Source organism: Falco peregrinus, chromosome 3 (assembly GCF_023634155.1).
Source record: "Falco peregrinus isolate bFalPer1 chromosome 3, bFalPer1.pri, whole genome shotgun sequence".
Lineage (NCBI taxonomy): Eukaryota > Metazoa > Chordata > Aves > Falconiformes > Falconidae > Falco > Falco peregrinus.
Genome location: NC_073723.1, coordinates 23,960,484 through 23,978,394, shown reverse-complemented (window position 1 = coordinate 23,978,394; position 17,911 = coordinate 23,960,484). Strand labels below are relative to the sequence as shown.

At 34.0% G+C, this 17,911-nt stretch overlaps 1 protein-coding gene across 3 annotated transcripts in view; it reads right to left on the bottom strand.

The window, feature by feature from the left end:
- CSMD3 (CUB and Sushi multiple domains 3) overlaps nt 1–17,911 on the bottom strand; it is a 725,287-nt gene that overhangs the window by 57,525 nt on the left and 649,851 nt on the right. For 2 of the 3 annotated variants that reach the window (XM_055800728.1, XM_027777765.2), the window contains 3 exons: nt 17,455–17,649; nt 16,031–16,204; nt 778–951 (listed from right to left, as the gene is read on the bottom strand). In XM_055800728.1, coding sequence (XP_055656703.1) covers nt 778–951; nt 16,031–16,204; nt 17,455–17,649 — 543 coding nt within the window. The remainder of the gene's footprint in view (nt 1–777; nt 952–16,030; nt 16,205–17,454; nt 17,650–17,911) is intronic. The other variant, XM_055800729.1, reaches the window with a different exon arrangement.

The following is a 17,911-nucleotide window of genomic DNA, read 5'->3' as shown; positions in this document are numbered from 1 at the left end:
TAAAACAGAGTGAGCAGTAAAGGATAATGAATTAACATTGTGTATTATGATTTGTCATTCAGAAAGTTGCTGCTATAAAAATGCAGGTATAAAAGTAGAGTATTTGGAGATGGACTAACAAATTTTAAATACACTGATGTTACTGAACCTGAATGATTGAAACATAGCTGTAATTTGCTTCACAATCTTTTGAGAACTCTCAAATTTACTGAATACAGTATTTTCTATTATGTAATGGTATTTCATGTGATGTGTTGACACAATTATCATACAAAAGGAGCCTCATTAACAAAATACAAAATTCATGATAAAAAAGCTAAAAACCAAACCAGAAAATAAATAAACAGTATCTCTGTGAGGAGAAGAAAAAAATAAGTGTAAGTTTGTTGAAGTGCTGGCAGTGTAATTCAAGAGTATCTACTTATATAACTACTACAATCAAAGTAAATGTACATTAAATGTTTCTGAAAACCACTAAGGGACATAAAACCATTTTCAAATTTAAGTACCTGGGTGCCTAAGCCCCATTAGTTTTTGAAGAAGTTTCATATTCATGTATAAATGACAGGCATTTAGTAGCCAAAAGAAGTGATGGAAATTTTAATCTTTAACCAAAACAAAGTTTTAAATTTTAAATCTAAGACTGTATGTGGACACATACTTTTGAGGATCTGCTTTAAATATTTTATTTTATTAATACTAAGTTGCAAAGTCACTCCTTTTGTCAGACATAAACATTCCTGTAACATAAATCAGTGTGCTGCCATGCTCACTTACGCACACAGGATGGAAGCTGACCAGACCAGTTGTGATCCTGTTGACATATTCGTACTGAAGAACCAATCAGCCGAAAACCAGGACTGCACTGGTATACAACTGTGTCTCTATATCCATAATTTTCTCCAATTACTTGACCATTGACTATAAGATCTGGAATACCACAGTGACCAGCTAGATTTTTCAAAGTAAATAAAAAGGAAAAATGATCAGTAAATATGCCAGAGAAATTTTAAATATACCTCCTCAACTAAAGAAATACTGAACATCTTGAAATTTTTTCAATGGATTTCATTCAAAGGTGTATTTTTAGTAACTCCAGGAAAACTGCAATACTGCATTTGTATAGGTAGGACTGTACACATACAAAAAAGTTACAAAAAGACAGTGTAGCAAAGAGATTAAATGTTATATATATTATCAAATTTCCTTTCAAAAAAATTTAGTAACTCCTTTTTATTAAAACCTGTAAAATTCAATATTATATCCCTTAGTATTATTTTAGTTAAGATTAAACTTAATAAAGTTTACATTACACCATTATACAATTAAATAAATATAACAAATCCATATAAATACAAATAAAAATAAAATAAATAAATTTTATAAGTATAAATCCATATGGTTGTTACAAATATAGCCTTCTTATAATGGAAAAAATTAAATTGCACAATTTATTACTGGATTCTGACTCTGAATTCTTTTCTATTCTTTCTCTACTATTGATCACAGAGAAATCACCAAGAGATTAACGTTTGGGTTAAAGGCAGTCAATACAACATCCAAATGTCCAACAACCAAAAACCTTTCTATGTAAAACCTATCTACTAGCCTGTATTCTTAAAAGATGAGAAGTATTTTATTTACACTATGAAAGTCACAAACAGGCATTTCATTTAGAGAGAGGCTGGGAAAAAGAATGAAGCATGGGTCATTTGTTACTATTTTTCTTAATGAACTCCGGAAAAAAGGGAATGTGTTTCAGCACATAATGTGGTAATGCAAAATCCTCTGAGAATGGTTGACCTCTGGCAGAGAACTCACTGCAAAAACAAGTAAGGGAAGCAAGCAAAACATGCAATGTTTCAGGTAGCATTTTAGTGCAAATAAATATTACCAGACACCCAAACTCCTCTGCTCTCCTTTTCTCCTTTACTTCTCAGACTTTCCCCTCCTAAACAAACCCCCAAAATATGGGGTTGCTAATAAGAAAGGACACTTAGGGACATTATAGTTTGTATTGGGGTTTTTTTTCCTTTGAACTTTTATGTGTTTATAATACCCTGATGTACTATTCAGCATTCTGCCTCATTCTTGCAAGGCTAGAAACTTCCTATGGGAAAAAAAAAAAAAAAAAAAAAAAAAAAATTGCATATTGAGATTTTCTTATAGCTTGCATCTGCCAACTTAATTCTTGTATATCATTTAATTGTATGAATCATGATAAAACCATCAGAATTAATAATGTAGGTAGTATGTGAAACTTCACACAGATTAAATTGATGATTGCAATTTGACTTCTGTATAAGGAACAGGAATCCAAATTAGACACTCTTCAAAAATATATTCCCCCTTGTTTGTCTACTTCCCATTACCCTCGGTTTTACATAAGGACCAGGCATACTTCAAATGTGCTTTATGTTTTCTGTGATAATACAACATAATATGTTTAACGCAATTTTTGTCAGAGTATTTCTTGATTCTCCAGGAAAGCCATAATCTCCTCAGCATGTAGTAGACTTTCTTGAACATGCCACAAAGGGCCCAATTTCCCTATCCTATCACATCTTTGATGATAAACAGGACTAACCAGATGCGGAGTAAATACTGAGCTGCAAAAGATCTGTTTCTATGAGAAATACAACCAGACAGTTTGCAGTGATTCAGACCATGTTCAGGGAAATATTTTTCTAATTGCATTTAATTGCAATATTTGACCTGGTTCTTAATTAAAATTTTAGTCTTGCTTTATTGCAGTGGAAGCAAGTACAGCACCAGAACGGTCAAGCTCTGTTTCCTGTGCAGAGGGAACAAAATTGAAGTCAGCCAGCACATCAGGTGCCTAAGTTCACACTGCAGTTGCTGCAACTGTGTGTGGACACTACAAAACCCACAGAACTGCAACAGGTGAAAAAATCATTGTAAATCACTTGTAAGTCTTGCATTAATGTCTCTGTCTATTTTGCAAAAATTTAAAATCACTTAAAATTCCCATCCTCTCAGCCTATCTCCTCTCACTGTCATAAACCTCTCAGACCCTTTTCTTTTTGTTCTTTTGACTTTTAAGTTTCTTTTTTCTTTCTCCTTTTCTTTTGACTTTCTTTGACATCCTCTGTTGACAAGGAAAGAGCAATGGATGTTGTTTACCTGGACTTCAGTAAAGCATTTGACACTGTTTTCTGCAGTCGTCTGGACAAACTGGCAAGGATTGGGTGGGTAGTCCGAGAGTTGGGTAGGGAACGGGCTAACAGGTTACACTTGGAAAGTGGTGATCAATGTTTTTTTTCCTCAGTCTGGCAGCCTGTCACAAGTGGGATTCCTCAGGGATTGATACAGGGCCCCACAGTGTTCAACATCTTCATAAATGGTCCAGATGCTGGGATTGAGAGCACCCTTACAAGTTCACTGATGGCACCAGACTGGGTGGTGAGGTGAACACATCAGAAGGGAGAGCCATTCTACAAAGAGACCTGGACAGGCTGGAAGAGCAGGATAGCAAGAACTGTATGAAGTTTAATGAAGACAAGTGCAAGGTCCTGCACCTGGGAAGGAATAACAGAAAAGCTCAACACTAGCTAGCAACTGTGTGGCTGGGGAGCAGCTTTGCCAAAAGCAGCCTGGGGGTCCTGGTGGACAACAGGCTGGACCTAATTCAGCAGTGTGCCGCTGCGGCAATGAAGGCAAATTGGATCCTGGGCTGCATGTGCGGGAGCATTATTAGCAGAGACAGAGATGTGATCATCTCAAGCTATTCAGCACCTGTCAAGCTATACCTGGAGTAGTGTCCATTCTTGTCACCATCACTGAAGAAAGATACAGACAGACTGGTGAGGGTCCAAAAGAAGGCCATGAAGATAATCAAAGGGCTTGAGAACCTCCTCTTTGAGGAAAGGCTGATAGCGTTAGTCACTGAAGAAAAGAAGTCTCACAGGGGACCTCATCACAGTATTCCAGTACTTAAAGGGCAGCTACAAAGAGGACGGAGGCTCTTCCCAAAAAGAAGACAAGTGGCAGTGGGGACAAGTTGCACTGGGAAAGGTTTTATCTCGACATAAGAAAGAATTCTTTTTACAGCAAGAACAATCATTCACTGGAACAACCTCCCCAGAGATGTGATAGGAGTCCCCATCACTGTAAGTTTTCAAGATGTGACTGGACTGGGTGCTAGATAAGCCCATCTCAGCTCCCTCTCCCATGAAAGGTTGGATCAGATGATCTTTCAAGGTCTCTTCCAGCTTGGGCTGTTCTATGATTCTCTTCAAATCCCTCTGCCTTGATTATGCCCTTCCATTCTGTATAACACTACACCTTTAGAGCACTGACTATACTGCATAACTAATTGCGAACTAGTCACTATTAGTAAGGAAGTATATATTTTTTTAAATAGTAGAGCCTACTCCTACCCTTGTGTAAGGTTTCCAAACTGAAAAATAAATAAATATAAATTATGAAGAATATTATAAAACTATAGTTCTATCATAACAGAATTCTAACTCAACTTATTGTGACAGTGGTAAGGAACTAAATATAATTTAAAACCAGGATATTTCAGACCTCTGACACATTTTTTATCTCAATTTTAAAAACCAAAATACTTTGTGATGTGCAGTATTTGTCTCCAGTTTTCACTCTAGTCTTCATGGGAAGTTTTGTATGACTGGGAGACATACAATTCAAAACAAACACTACATTCAAAAAACCTCAAAATTATGAGTTCTGCCCTATTTGTTTAATTTTCAAAATACCGTCTGTCATATAGGTGCATGTGGTAAGCTGTTCAGTATGTTTTATTCATATACAGAAAGTATATGTAATGGTATACACAGTTTCTGTTAAGAGAACCTCTGAGAATATTACAGAAATTTACACTAATTTATGCAGCTGAATAAATTCCTTAAGTTGCAAAAGTCAGAGACTCATTAATATTTTCCACATTTTTTTTCTTTATTTTCCCACTCTATTTCACACATCCACAGAACCAGTTTCCCCCAGAGGAAATAAAGAACTTTCATTTATAACAGTTGCTATCGCTAATTTTCCAACACAAAGAGAAAAGAAAAGCAAGAAAAAAGAAAAAAAAATCCCCAAACCAACAAAAACCACCACTACCATCCACACCCATATATGGAAGAGTAATTATTACTTGATTTCTCTTCCATTCTGCTCTGGTCTTGTGTTATTTCATCTGAAAACAAAGTGTTATTTTTTCTCATGACTATTAGCAAATTTATTCCCTTTTCTCATTAGATACCTGGAGAAAATAATTTCATAATGTTCATCATGTTCATACATTAAGGATATGTTTATATTTATTACTGCACATCCTGGTAGTTTTTATGATCAATTCCGCTGTTAATTGTTTTTCAGGACTTCCATTTAAACTCTTATTTTAAGGGATTTGTGACAAATAAAGATACTTATTTCCCCTTATTAACATTCTGAAATGAATTTTTGAAGCACCATTCAGTAGCCTTTGACGCTTTTTGTGTATTAAGTGTTTGCAGCTATATATATATAGGTGCATACATATGTAAATACATAAAAGTAGTTTTGAAGGGGTTTTTTGATTGTGAATTTTTAAAAAAGCTTTCAGATTACTGCTGATTCTTTGGTAGTCTGAGAAAAACAAATACTGTACATGTATAGTTTTCTGAGAAACTGCCTTTGTTTCTTAATGAGACATACTTATTGTGCAATGGCATCAAAGATCAGCTCTATTCCCTCAATTTACCTCTCAGCTTTATCCCTAAAACCTTTTTGTACTCGCTTGTATTTTATATAAATATACACACATACATACACATATATATATATATATATTCTACCATGTAACTGATGTCAGTTTTGCCACACTGGTGTAAACAGAGTAACATACCATTTCACTACTGCAAAAAAATGTGCAAAACCATAAAGGGACACAATTTAAAATCAGTTCCCATTTGAGAAATATGTTCACAATTACCCCAATTGAATCATTATGTAAAAGAAACATTTTCATTGTGAAATTTGGTATAATGAAACTGAATAAAATGACAAAACTGATTGTTGTAATAACTAGCCTTCATTCAATATAGCCATAAGGAGTGGTTAACTTTCTTCTGCAATGAGATAGCTAAATTATGCCTCCTAAATGCAATCCAGATGCAAAACTGCTCAGGAACTAAGCTCCACACGTGGAGCATTTCCACAGGGACTGAATGCAAATACTGCAAACTGCGTATCATATTGAAAGCACTCTCTTTAAAAATTAAAAAAAATCTGCCAGAAAAACTATGGCAGAAAACTGAAAACAGATGTAAAAAAGATAAGGAAGTAGAAAGCAAAGGACTGCTGAGAAAAAACTAAGAGTACCGCAGGTAAAACAAAGAAACAAATAGTGAGCAACAACACTGTCTCTCTTTCTTGTTTGTCAGGAAATTTATTTTGTAAATAGAAGAGAAAACAGTTAAGAAATACTGATGCTATTATCAATTTACACTTCTGCTTAAATAGCCAGTAAGTAGCTGAATATTTATTTATTATGGATAAAAGACTTAATCATACTGCTATCTAAAGGCATATAATTTTTTCATCCCCAAAGTAATATTCTGATCCTAAGATCAATTACAAGCAAATATATAACTGTTGTAGTCACCTTGGAAGACTATTGAAAACACAAATTAAAACAAATCATATAGGATTTGTGGGAAATATAGAACAGGGGAAGTGGTTCAAGCAGTAAGATCAATATTGTATTTTGATCTGCATTTACCAGAATGAATGTGTGAGAGAGAAAAAAAATACACCCTTGCATACTACACTGTCAAATACAAACACATAACAAATAGAACATATACTGCACTGCATTAAGAACCAGGTTATGGATGGAAGAAAAGCTGAAATAAAATAAGCAAATGTTAAGAAAAATCTCCATTCAGTGATTTGCAACACTCAGATTATCCTAATTACTATTAGTGTGTGTGGAAATATTCTTACACTCTGGCAGTAAATAGCTGACTTCACATTAGGGTTCTAATATGCTGTCTACATTAGGATTCTAGACTATTTTAGACTATTCTAGACTGTTTTCAGGATAGTCTTGTTCATTGTAAATGTCTTTATTTTACTGCTGTATCATAAGACTGGGTGTAGTTCCATCTTTTCTGTGATAAGGATATAAAAGACCTATAGAGCAGTCCTACGAATCCAGTTGAGGCCCCTAGGTCTTAATGTAACCCATAATTTAAAATATCGAATCAAAAGATGTCACTTTTGTAAAGGCAACGAATGAAGGCTACAAAGAAAGAGATTAAATGTGAAGGTTTTACTGAGTAGCAGATTTGAAGGGGAAAATAAGCACTGTAACATTCTCAATTTCCTACCTAGCAAAGCTGAGAAGAATAAGTATGCAAAATATTACTAAGAAACAAAATTAGTCAAAAAGTAGGAATGAAGGATATTAAGAATGTGCAAGCACCAAATAAATTACCTATATTTACATGAAATCTAGCTCTAGCAATGAACTATGAGCATAATAACTTAGTGTCAGAACCTTTGAAATCTCAGCTGCAAATGAGGTTTCTTTTTGTGCAGGTTGGTATCTGAGATGCAAAAGTAGGAATAAATGAATACAGAATCTTTACATTAAATGGCAAAAATGTGCCTATGCTTATTTTAGCTGTCTGTAATGTCAAACATCATCATAGTAGTGAAAGAAATCTACCTATCAATATGTTATTGAAAAAGAGATTTGGTTACTATTCAACAAAGTTAATTAACCTGTCAAGATGACCTTAGCTGAGGAGGAAAGAATTATTTGCTGGAAATTCGTTCTTCTTTGAAATGAACAGGCTTTCATTTCTCATAAGGATTTTTTTTTTTTTTTTTTTTTTACATCCTCTTGTTCACAAACAACATCTGTAGAAAATCACAGTATTGAAATGACACTGGCACAGCCCTCAACAAAACAGGTTTTGGGGTCTTCCTCCTGATAGTTTCAGAAGTTCCTTACCTTGCCAGCTGTTCAAGCTGTACTAAAACTGTTCAGGATGAACACTAACATTCTTTTAAATATTTTTTAATTCATGGCCCACAGAGGGAAGTTCTCTGTGGAATTCCTTGAAATGGCTGAATAATTCTTTAAAGATGAAACATCATATACCTAATTTGAAATCTAGTTATTATTATTATGCAGTAGTATTAAAGAACAAAATCATCTGGCTAACTCTAGATATATTAATTCAGTATCACTGGAGATACAGATTCCCTTTTAGTTGAAAAACCATGAGTTAAAAAAATATATTTTAAAAACAGTGAAGAGAAACAACAGTGCTTGTATGTTTTCCCAAAAGTTTTGAGGATTAAAACAGTAGCAGAAAGGCTACACTTCAGAGGATACGTAGCCACAGAAACTTTTCAGTGACTGAAAGCTGATTGGAAAATATAAATACTACAGTTCCTTTGTCCTTACCTGGTAGAAATGTAAAGGTAACACTCACTCCTGAGCATGCATACCTTCCTCTCAGATAAAAGAACTGAAAGATAACTTCCCAGCTCTACTGTTCTACCTTGCCCTTCCAAATACATAAATTGCATATAATGTAAATAAGTACGCATTTCAGTTCCTGATTTAATTAACCTACAACATACATAAAATTAATATTTTTTCATATATTCTAATTCAATTATCTAACCTCTCCACTGGTGCTTTCATTCACTAATGTACACACATCTTATAAACTGGCCTGGTGAAAAAACCTTTTCATCTCTTACCACATTCTCTTTCAGTTACAAATTGACTGGAGGTGCTAAATAGAAGATCCTCACCTGTCCCCCCACACCTCTCCACAGCACTGATTGATTTATGCACTGCATATTCTTCACTGTCAGCTTACAAGGTTGCTTTGTCCCAGCTGGTATGTCTGCTATGCTTTTTACCCCATTGCCAGCATTGCTTTGTACAGAACTGTTAGATAATTGTTTTCTCATATGTCATCATTTTTTTCTTTGTGAGTAGCAGGCTGTCACCAATGACTCATCAGTGTTTGGAATTAGTATTTTTGTGTGAAAAAAAGAAGAGAGAGTTGAGTAAAACAGGTAAAAAATCCTCAGCTAACAAGTCACAGGTGGTGTCTACATTAGCATTTTAGTTCAGATCTTCCTTGTAATTCTTAAATGGCTTTGCTGTGAACAAATTAGCTTCCTTTCAGAGGAAGCACATTGAGAAGCAAAATTCTAGGTTGCGCAAAACAAGTGTTTTATCTCCCTTTGGAGACAAAGAGGTCAAAATTGTTGACAGGTTCTTTTGACAACTTAGAACCATATGAGTAATGACGACATTTAGCCCAGAGGACTAGACTTGATACCATCCAAGGAAAATTCTCTGAACCATATGTAATGCAGATATAGAGAATTCAGAACCAATTATTTGTCTCATGATCTGCTCCTTTCTGCTGGATTATTTGTTAATGCAGACAAAGACACAGTACATGAGGTTTACTGTTTCTCTTAGGAGAAAATATGAAAGGTACTCCTGATACTGTTATATGGCGAGTATGAACAAATGCTGACATTTAATGCTCATTCGAACCCAATTACCTTTTTTTCTACTACCTGTCTGTTTTTATTGAAAAATTCTCTAGTATTAGTCATGTATTGGAAACACACCTCCATATGCCTTATTGATCAAGTAAACTCCAGTCTCGATTTTTGCATTTTAATTCATATGGATACTTAGCATTTTATAAAGATGTGTTTAGTTCTTTGGGTGAACTAAATATAACATAATTTAATAACATGAAGAATAATAACAAAATAGGAGCTTTTATAGATTTTTAAAAGATTTAATCATATTTCATTGTTTATCTTGATTTCAGATTTAATAATAACTTGCAGAACTTAACACACATTGTTCCAGCAATTGCTGATTCTTCCTAGGACATATGTAGGAAATGACAGAAATTAATTTTGTTAAATGCAGGAGACAATACCAACAAATCTGGTTTATCAATATGTTTAGATGTCAGGAGGAACTGAGAAAGAAGAAGGAATTATGAAATAAGAGTGTAGTCCAGCTGAATTGAAGATGATGGATTTAGAACTTAAAGAAAGTGAAATGTTGGAGTAAGCTCACCAATCAATCAACAAAAAAGAAGTTTGCATAAGATACCTTTCCTCTAATGAGTTTAACGGTTGAAAAGAATCTTTTTCCCAATTTTCACATGGTTTTCATTGATATAACATCTAAGTATCTTTGAAAATTACTTTCAGTTCTGCAACTAACACAACTGAGAGAAACTCAATAAAATTAGATACCCCCAAGAGAAGTATGAAACTTTGTACATTACATTAACAATAAGCAAGGTCCTAGAAAGAAATCAGAATGCTTTGGAATACTCTAAGAAAACAGCTGCTGCTTTTAAGTATAAGAATTGGATCAAAGAGAAATGCTTTTCAAATCACACTGTATTTTTGTTTTGTAGCTTTACTTTGTTAGTTTTTGTTAACTAGGTTTTCTGAAACAGCAACCAAAATAAAACAGTAAACGTTTTAAAAGCTAACAAATGACCTCAAGAAAATTCATTTCAACACATAGTGATCTCCACAACATCAACTTCTGTCCACAATCACTTTAAAAATTGTGCTGCTTTCTGGAAACATCTATGTATTTCCTCCTTCCAAGCTACATTAGCATAAACAAAAAAAAAGAAAAAAGAAAAAAGAAAAAAAAAAGAGTATTCCTGATTCTCAAATCATGATGTTGTAAAAGTAATGATCTTCTGCTAGTACTTTTCCTTTGTGTTAATAAAAAGTCTGAAAATTGTGTTATGAAGAAAGGGAAGAAAATCCCAGCATTAGAGAAATCTTCTGAAATGTTAAGAAAATATATTCATCATTCACATATCAGTTAAAAAATCTGAAAGTACTATGGAGTTAATGAAGTAGACCCTATTTATTTTCAATCTAGGAAATGCTTTGTTTAATAAATAGCTAATTACAGACATTAAAATAAATAAAAAACCCTCAAAACTTTTTTATATTTATGAAAATTTATGTTTCAATGATTGTTGTTACTCATGTCAGTAAATTAAAGCAAATAAAATTACTGTCATAAATAAAATAATATGAATGTGTTCATTTTTCATATAAGCAGGAACAGAAGATTACTTTCTTAATCATTTTTTTAAATATTTTTCCCTAAGGAAAGTGTATGAAAAATACACATATTTGTCAGTCTCTTTTTATGAATAGGTTATCCAATAGAAATCTATTGTATGTTTCTGAACGCATCCTCAGTAAGTTTGTGAATGACACCAAATTGCAGGGGAGTGTTGACCTGCTGGAGGGAAGGAAGACTCTACAGAGGGATCAGGACAGACTGGACTGATGGGCCAAAGCCAGTTGTATGAGGTTCAACAAGGCTCAGTGCCAGGTCCTGCACTTGGGTCACAACAACCCTACACAATGCTACAGGCTGGGGCAGAGGGACCGGAAAGCTGCCTGGGGGGAAAGGACCTGGGGGTGCTGGCTGACAGCCAGCTGAATGAACATGAGCCAACAGTGGGCCCAGGTGGCCAAGAAGGCCAATAGCATCCTGGCTTGTATGTGAAACAGTGTGGCCAGCAGGACTAGGGAAGTGATTGTCCTTCTGTGGTCAGCACTGGTGAGGTGATACCTTGAATCCTGTGTTCAGTTTTGGGTGCTTCACTACAAGAAAGACACTGAGGTGGTGGAGTGTGTCCAGAGAAGGGCAACGAAGCTGGTGAAAGGTTTAGAGAACAAGACTTCAGGAAAAATTTCATTACTGAAAGGGTGGTCAGTCATTCGAATAGGTGTCCTGGTTTCAGCTGGGATAGAGTTAATTTTCTTCTTAGTAGCTGGAGCAGTGCTGTGTTTGGGATTTGGTGTGAGAACAATGCTGATAACACACTTATTTTTTACTTTTTGCTGGGTAATGTTTATACTAAGTCAAGGACTTTTTAGTTTCTCAGGCCTTGCCAGCAAGAAGAATGGAGAGGCGCAAGAAATTGAGAGGGGATATAGCTAGAACAGTTGATCTGAACTAGCCGAAGAGCTACTCCATACCATGGGATGTCATGCTTGGTATTTAAATTCAGGAAGGGGGAAGGGTGACCAGGGCCAGTCAATTGTTACTCAGGACTGGCTGGGCATCCGTCAACAGGTGGTGAGCAGTTGTACTGTGCATCACTTGTTTTCTTTTCTCCCTTCCCTTTAGATTTCATTCCTCTCCCTTTCTCCTTCTTTTTCATTATAAATGTTGTTGTTGTCAATATTATTATTATTATTAGTCTTTTGCTTTATTTCAATTATTAAATTGTTCTTATCTCAACCCTTGAGTTTTATATTCCTTTCTGATTCTCCTCCCCATCCTTCTAGGTGAGGGGGGGGAGTGAGCGAGTGGCTGTGTGGTACTTCAGTACTGGCTGGGGTTAAAACATGAAAACAGGCTGTCCAGGTAGGTGGTGGAATCAGCATCCCTGGAGGTGTTTAACAAATACCTAAATGCAGTGCTAACATCGTTTGGTGGTGGACTTGGCAGTTAAAGGTTGGACTTGATGATCTTAAAGGTCTTTTCCAACTTAAATGATTCTATGAATGTTTCTCCAGGATTCATTACATAGACTTTTCCTCAGAAACCGATGTAATGTTTTCAGTATAGAAGATGATCAAGCACAATAAATTGTAAGAGGCAGCCTTGGAGACAGAACAGTCAAGTTCTGCCTTTGACTGTTATTTTAAAAGGCTTAAGTGATATTTTTCCTTATTTTTGCACTATAAAATCTTGTGAAACATTTATTTGTTTTTTAGACTTACACAACAGAATTACTTCAAGAGTTTTCTGTTGTTTTGGTTTGTGGGTTTTTTTTACATTTTGAACACTGTTTTTTCTCACCAGCTATAAAGTATAAGAATACTCATCAAGAACTCAATTTCCCACTACCCTTAATGAAAGATCAAGGCAAGATCATTACATTAATATGATCATTCACACACTGTTACATTGTTGTTTAGGTATGAGGAAAAAAAAAGTGAGGTTCAGAAAGGAGGACAGTTGTGTTAAGTGTTCTAATTCTCTTTGTCATCTACTGTCTTCTAAGATTCAATAGCCATTGAATACATAAAGTACTGTTCTTCAATTTGTAATAAAAGAAGCGGGATTGGAAAAAGAAAGACAAAAAAGGGCTATGAAAACTATCAACGTATTCTGACACTATTATGGCTGTCATTAAAATAACGCATTACTGTCTACAATGTTACGGAATTTTATTTGTGCTGTAATACAGTTTGGCTTTTAGTGAATTTTTTTTGTGATTTAAAGCTTACCTGTGTTCTAGTTTTCTTCTATATCTAATTAGGTTCAACACTAACTAGTTTTAGGTTCTGCTGCTGCTACTTACATTCTTATTTATTCTACCTTTCATAATTTTTTCAGATTATGCATAAATGGAAAGAAATTTTTTTAACAGAATGATTACTCAGAAATTATGTGGCTAGCACTTTTGAAAAAATAACTTGTATTTTTGAACAAAATACTTGGACAAGGATATTGTTCTATCCTGTAGGATTTCATTAATGTAATCTAAATGTACTCTTAAGGTCATTTCAATGCTTAAAATAGAAATATGCTGGTAGCCACTTGAGTCCAAGCATAGCTTCATTTTTCAGCGAGTGGAAAGGCTCTAAGACTAATGATAAAATTTTTTTGCAGCTGAGAGCAGAAAATGTAAGAAGGTGAAATTTGATTTTTTTCTTACTATTTTTCAGTAAATGAAAACAAACACCAGAATTTATTCATAAGTTGCACAAAAATGTATTTATTGGATCATTACAATACCTGTAGCATTACAATGCTCTGTAGATTTTCTTGCTGTATTTTATGTCCTTTCTCCCACAATCTACCATTTAGTTCATTTCTTCTACTTTCTCCACCTTCTGACAACACTTTCTTTCTCAACCTTCTTAAAATTTTTTTTCTAGCTTCTGATTTGTCATTAGCCGAACCCACCTCTCTAAGTCCCAAATTACTTGTTGAAAAAACAAGAATTGAACATTTAGTCTAAATCTTTCCAGAAAGCTTATTCCCACACAGTGATACAGCACGCCAGGCAGTGCTGCTGCAAGAGAAATTAGGTAGCTGTTACCCTGTCTTTTTTATAAATTTGCTCAGTCACTAGCTTTCCTTTTTTTTTTTTTTTTTTTAAACAAAAAATAGCTATACATGCTTTTTTATGCTATATATGATGTATACTCCCTTTACTACATTCTATTTCTGTAAGTAAAATTTTATTTATGCTCTCTTCAACAATTTGCCATCATTTAAGCTTTGAAGATATATATTTGAAGATTTATTCTACTTCTATTTGTCTGATAGAAGAGGTATCTTTTAGGTTACTGTTTCCCCCCCTTGACAGGTGGTTGTTTTAACACATTGTATTAACAGTTTATTGTTACTGGACATCATGTTATATGAACTTAATAGTAATGAATCTCTTCTGAGAAGTAAAAAAAGTTTTGTTTCATCTGAAAATTAATTACTTCAGTGTCTTCTTTTAAGTTTGAAGTAGAGATTATGCATCCTCTTCCTATTACTCAGCTTATATTACATTTTTATTGCTACAGACAAATGTAAGAGAAATTAAATTCTTTCTGTGTGATTTGCACTTGACAAAGTTATTTTGGCAAAATTCTTAAATGCAAGTATTTTACTAGGGTGCTATTCACAAGTAGCAGACAATTTGGCTTGTTTTAGATTAATATTTCTGTGATGAAAATTTTTACATATCTCCAAAACTCAATAGTTGCAAACTTTGTAGACAAACCAGTAAAAACAGAAAAGGAAGGAAAAATAGGGCATAACATTTTGATTACACACATATTATGGTGTCCCAAAACTTTTAGATTTAAACCAATCTTTTTTACAATTTCTGACAACTTGCAAGTAAAATAAAATGAAACATTAAGATCTTTTCTTTTTTTCCCTCTCTGCTAAATGGCTTTCATTGTAAAAGTGAAACATAAACAAAGCCTGTCTGTTCCCCTCAGCTGTATGGCAGGAAACATTCCAGGCTCAGACTTGTAGCTTGATAGGCAACACTTTTGCTCATTCTGCAGTCATTCATATTGAAATTAAGTGAAGATTTTGCACCACATAATGCTGTATTACAGAAGGAAACTTATTTCAGATGGAGAGTAGTCTAAAAAGGGAAACTGCAATCTACACAAAGAGATATTGCAACAACCCCCTATATTTAATGTATATACTAGTTCAGATTCTTCTGAAAGCCTCAGTTTCTAGATATTCTTTTATAGTCTCATGCCCCACAAATGTCAAGGTACAATACAACTTTCATATTGCATTCTAAAATCAGAATGCTATGATAGATTTCATTTCAACTGAAACTAAAATTTTAATTACATATAGAATTAAAATCAATGTCTCTACAGTTAACATAATAACCCAGATCAAGTTACACATGATAATAATGAATTAAAAAAAATCCCAAAATTGTTTCACTGAGATCACAAGTTCATTTTATTCATAACTGATTCAGGAACTGTTGTCTGTATTATACAGTTTCTGGATAATGATTTTCTTCTCAGAAATAATGCTGCAGTGCTCCTGTCAAAGGTTCCACAGTTACTATTTTTTTCTGTGCCTTTTGCAGTTCTATAACATAACCACTGAGTTCAGGTGGACTATGCAGATATTTTGCTATGGATATATATTAAAGTTGACACATACGGAATCAATCAGTCTTGCTGTTTATGTATAGGTCTGTTTTAGAGATATAAGCAGCAGTTCAGTAACAAGTTTTTACATGTTGAGAAGATACTGAGAAAAGGATTCAGTCTATGGAAAGGTAACTATAGTTATAATTTGATAAGAAAAACAACCCAGACATACACATATTTAAAATGCAGAACTCTTTTTCAATGTCTGTGCTAACTGAAGGAGGCAAGCTGATTCATTTTGTCTTACTTTTGCCTGGTAGAGAGAAAGAAAATAGGCAAGCCATGACAGTAGTAGCCATACCTAAACATCTGGTCTCCATTCCTCTCCAGAGTCCAGAAGACAGACATTCCCTCACCGCAGAGCCAACTAGCATGTATCCTGAGTCACAAGTAAATATAGCTGTAGATCCATATGTGATTTGAGTTCCAATCTTATTCCCATTTGGAGGTGTAGGAAGTTCTCCACATGAAATAACTTTATGGTAAAATCAAAACAAAACAGAAATGTACAGCTGAGTATCACAAACAAACATACAATACTACTTATCAACCAGTCAACCACACCAATAAATTTCACAGCTTGAAGTATTTTGCTGTGTAGAAAAAAAAAAGAATAAAACCTGCATACAAAGACTATTACTTCCCCAGAAATAATACTTATTAGAAGGGGGAACGGGATGGGATGGGACACATACACACCGACCAATTAAAATTCTCTGTAAAGCTACAAACCTCCACCATTCAGAACATTATTATTTGCTATTTAATTACTTTGGTTTTATCAATGACTTTTCCTTTAATATTGGAATATCACAATTGTTGCTATTTAAAAATATATCTTTATATTTCTTTAGGAAGATGTCATGTTTATTTTCTAGTTCATAGTTAAATGCTTGCCCCAGTATACACACAATATGTTGTTATAATGAGTGAATGATGTATGTGGAATTCCTTGCTATTCATTTGCAATTCCACGCAACTTTTCATTCAAAATAACATTTTTTCTTTCATAACCTTCTTTTAAGAATTATTTAAAAGGACTTTACTATTAGTAAATAAGAGGGTGGCTTATCAAAATGTGAAAGAAGCTAGTGCACTTTATGCAAAAAAAAAAGTGATTGGTAATATTGTAAATAAAACTTTCCAAAACATAGTGAAAAAAGTTTGTCTTTTAAAGAAAAAAGGGTTACAAATATATATAGTATGCAAAATATCTCTATATATAGAGATGCAGACATATACACAATGTTTAATAATAGCAGAGGTGAAATATTGCAATTAAATTTTGAAAATCCTCTAAATTATATATTAATTTCCAGTACGTTATAAAGAATTCAAAATTAAGATTATTAAGAATATTATTATTAAGAAATTAAAATTAATTTTCAATATAATTACTCTGTCTTCAGAATTGCATTTTTCTAGACTACACAGCATCCCTGACCTAGAAAAATATATAGGAAAATGTTCTTTATTACTTAGTTGTACCTTCATGGATTTAGGGACCTTTAAAATCCAGAAGCATGCTTACTGGTATTTCCTTGTCACTAAAACTAATGGATTGTATTTGTAAATAGCAGCCTGTAGGATAGCCAGGAATTGCAGCCAGGAACATTTTTTATTATTAACTGATTCCAATATTTAACTAGTTAATTTCTAATTCAGCCAAATAAAACATTTTTATCTGAAACCTGTACAGCAGATGCAGATACAGCATGTACTCACTTTGGCAGTAAGGCCGCTCATTTCTCCAACTCCAGGTACCATTAGCAAGACACTCGATAGATGCTGGTCCCAAACCATAATACCCTGGATCACAGCTGAAAACTACTTTTGTTTTATACTCATAATGTGAACCATTCACTATTCTCCATCTTCCATGTTCCAGTGTGAAAGAATTGATGCTCGGACATGTAACAACTTCCAAAATAACAAAAACACACAGTTATTTGTGGCTTAGTACAGGCAAATGAGGAAAATCTGTACCATTATTAATTCAGAAATGTATTTTAAACACAGTGACATAATATTTGAAGAGTAAGGCTTTATTTGAAATTGCCTGGTTAGCAGGTACAACTTCTATCATTTAATTAATAATGATCAATGGCCCAGACAGAGCAGTGATTGTGTATGCAGAGCTAGGCAACTGGTGTAGAGAGAGAATCTATACCATGGTTGAATT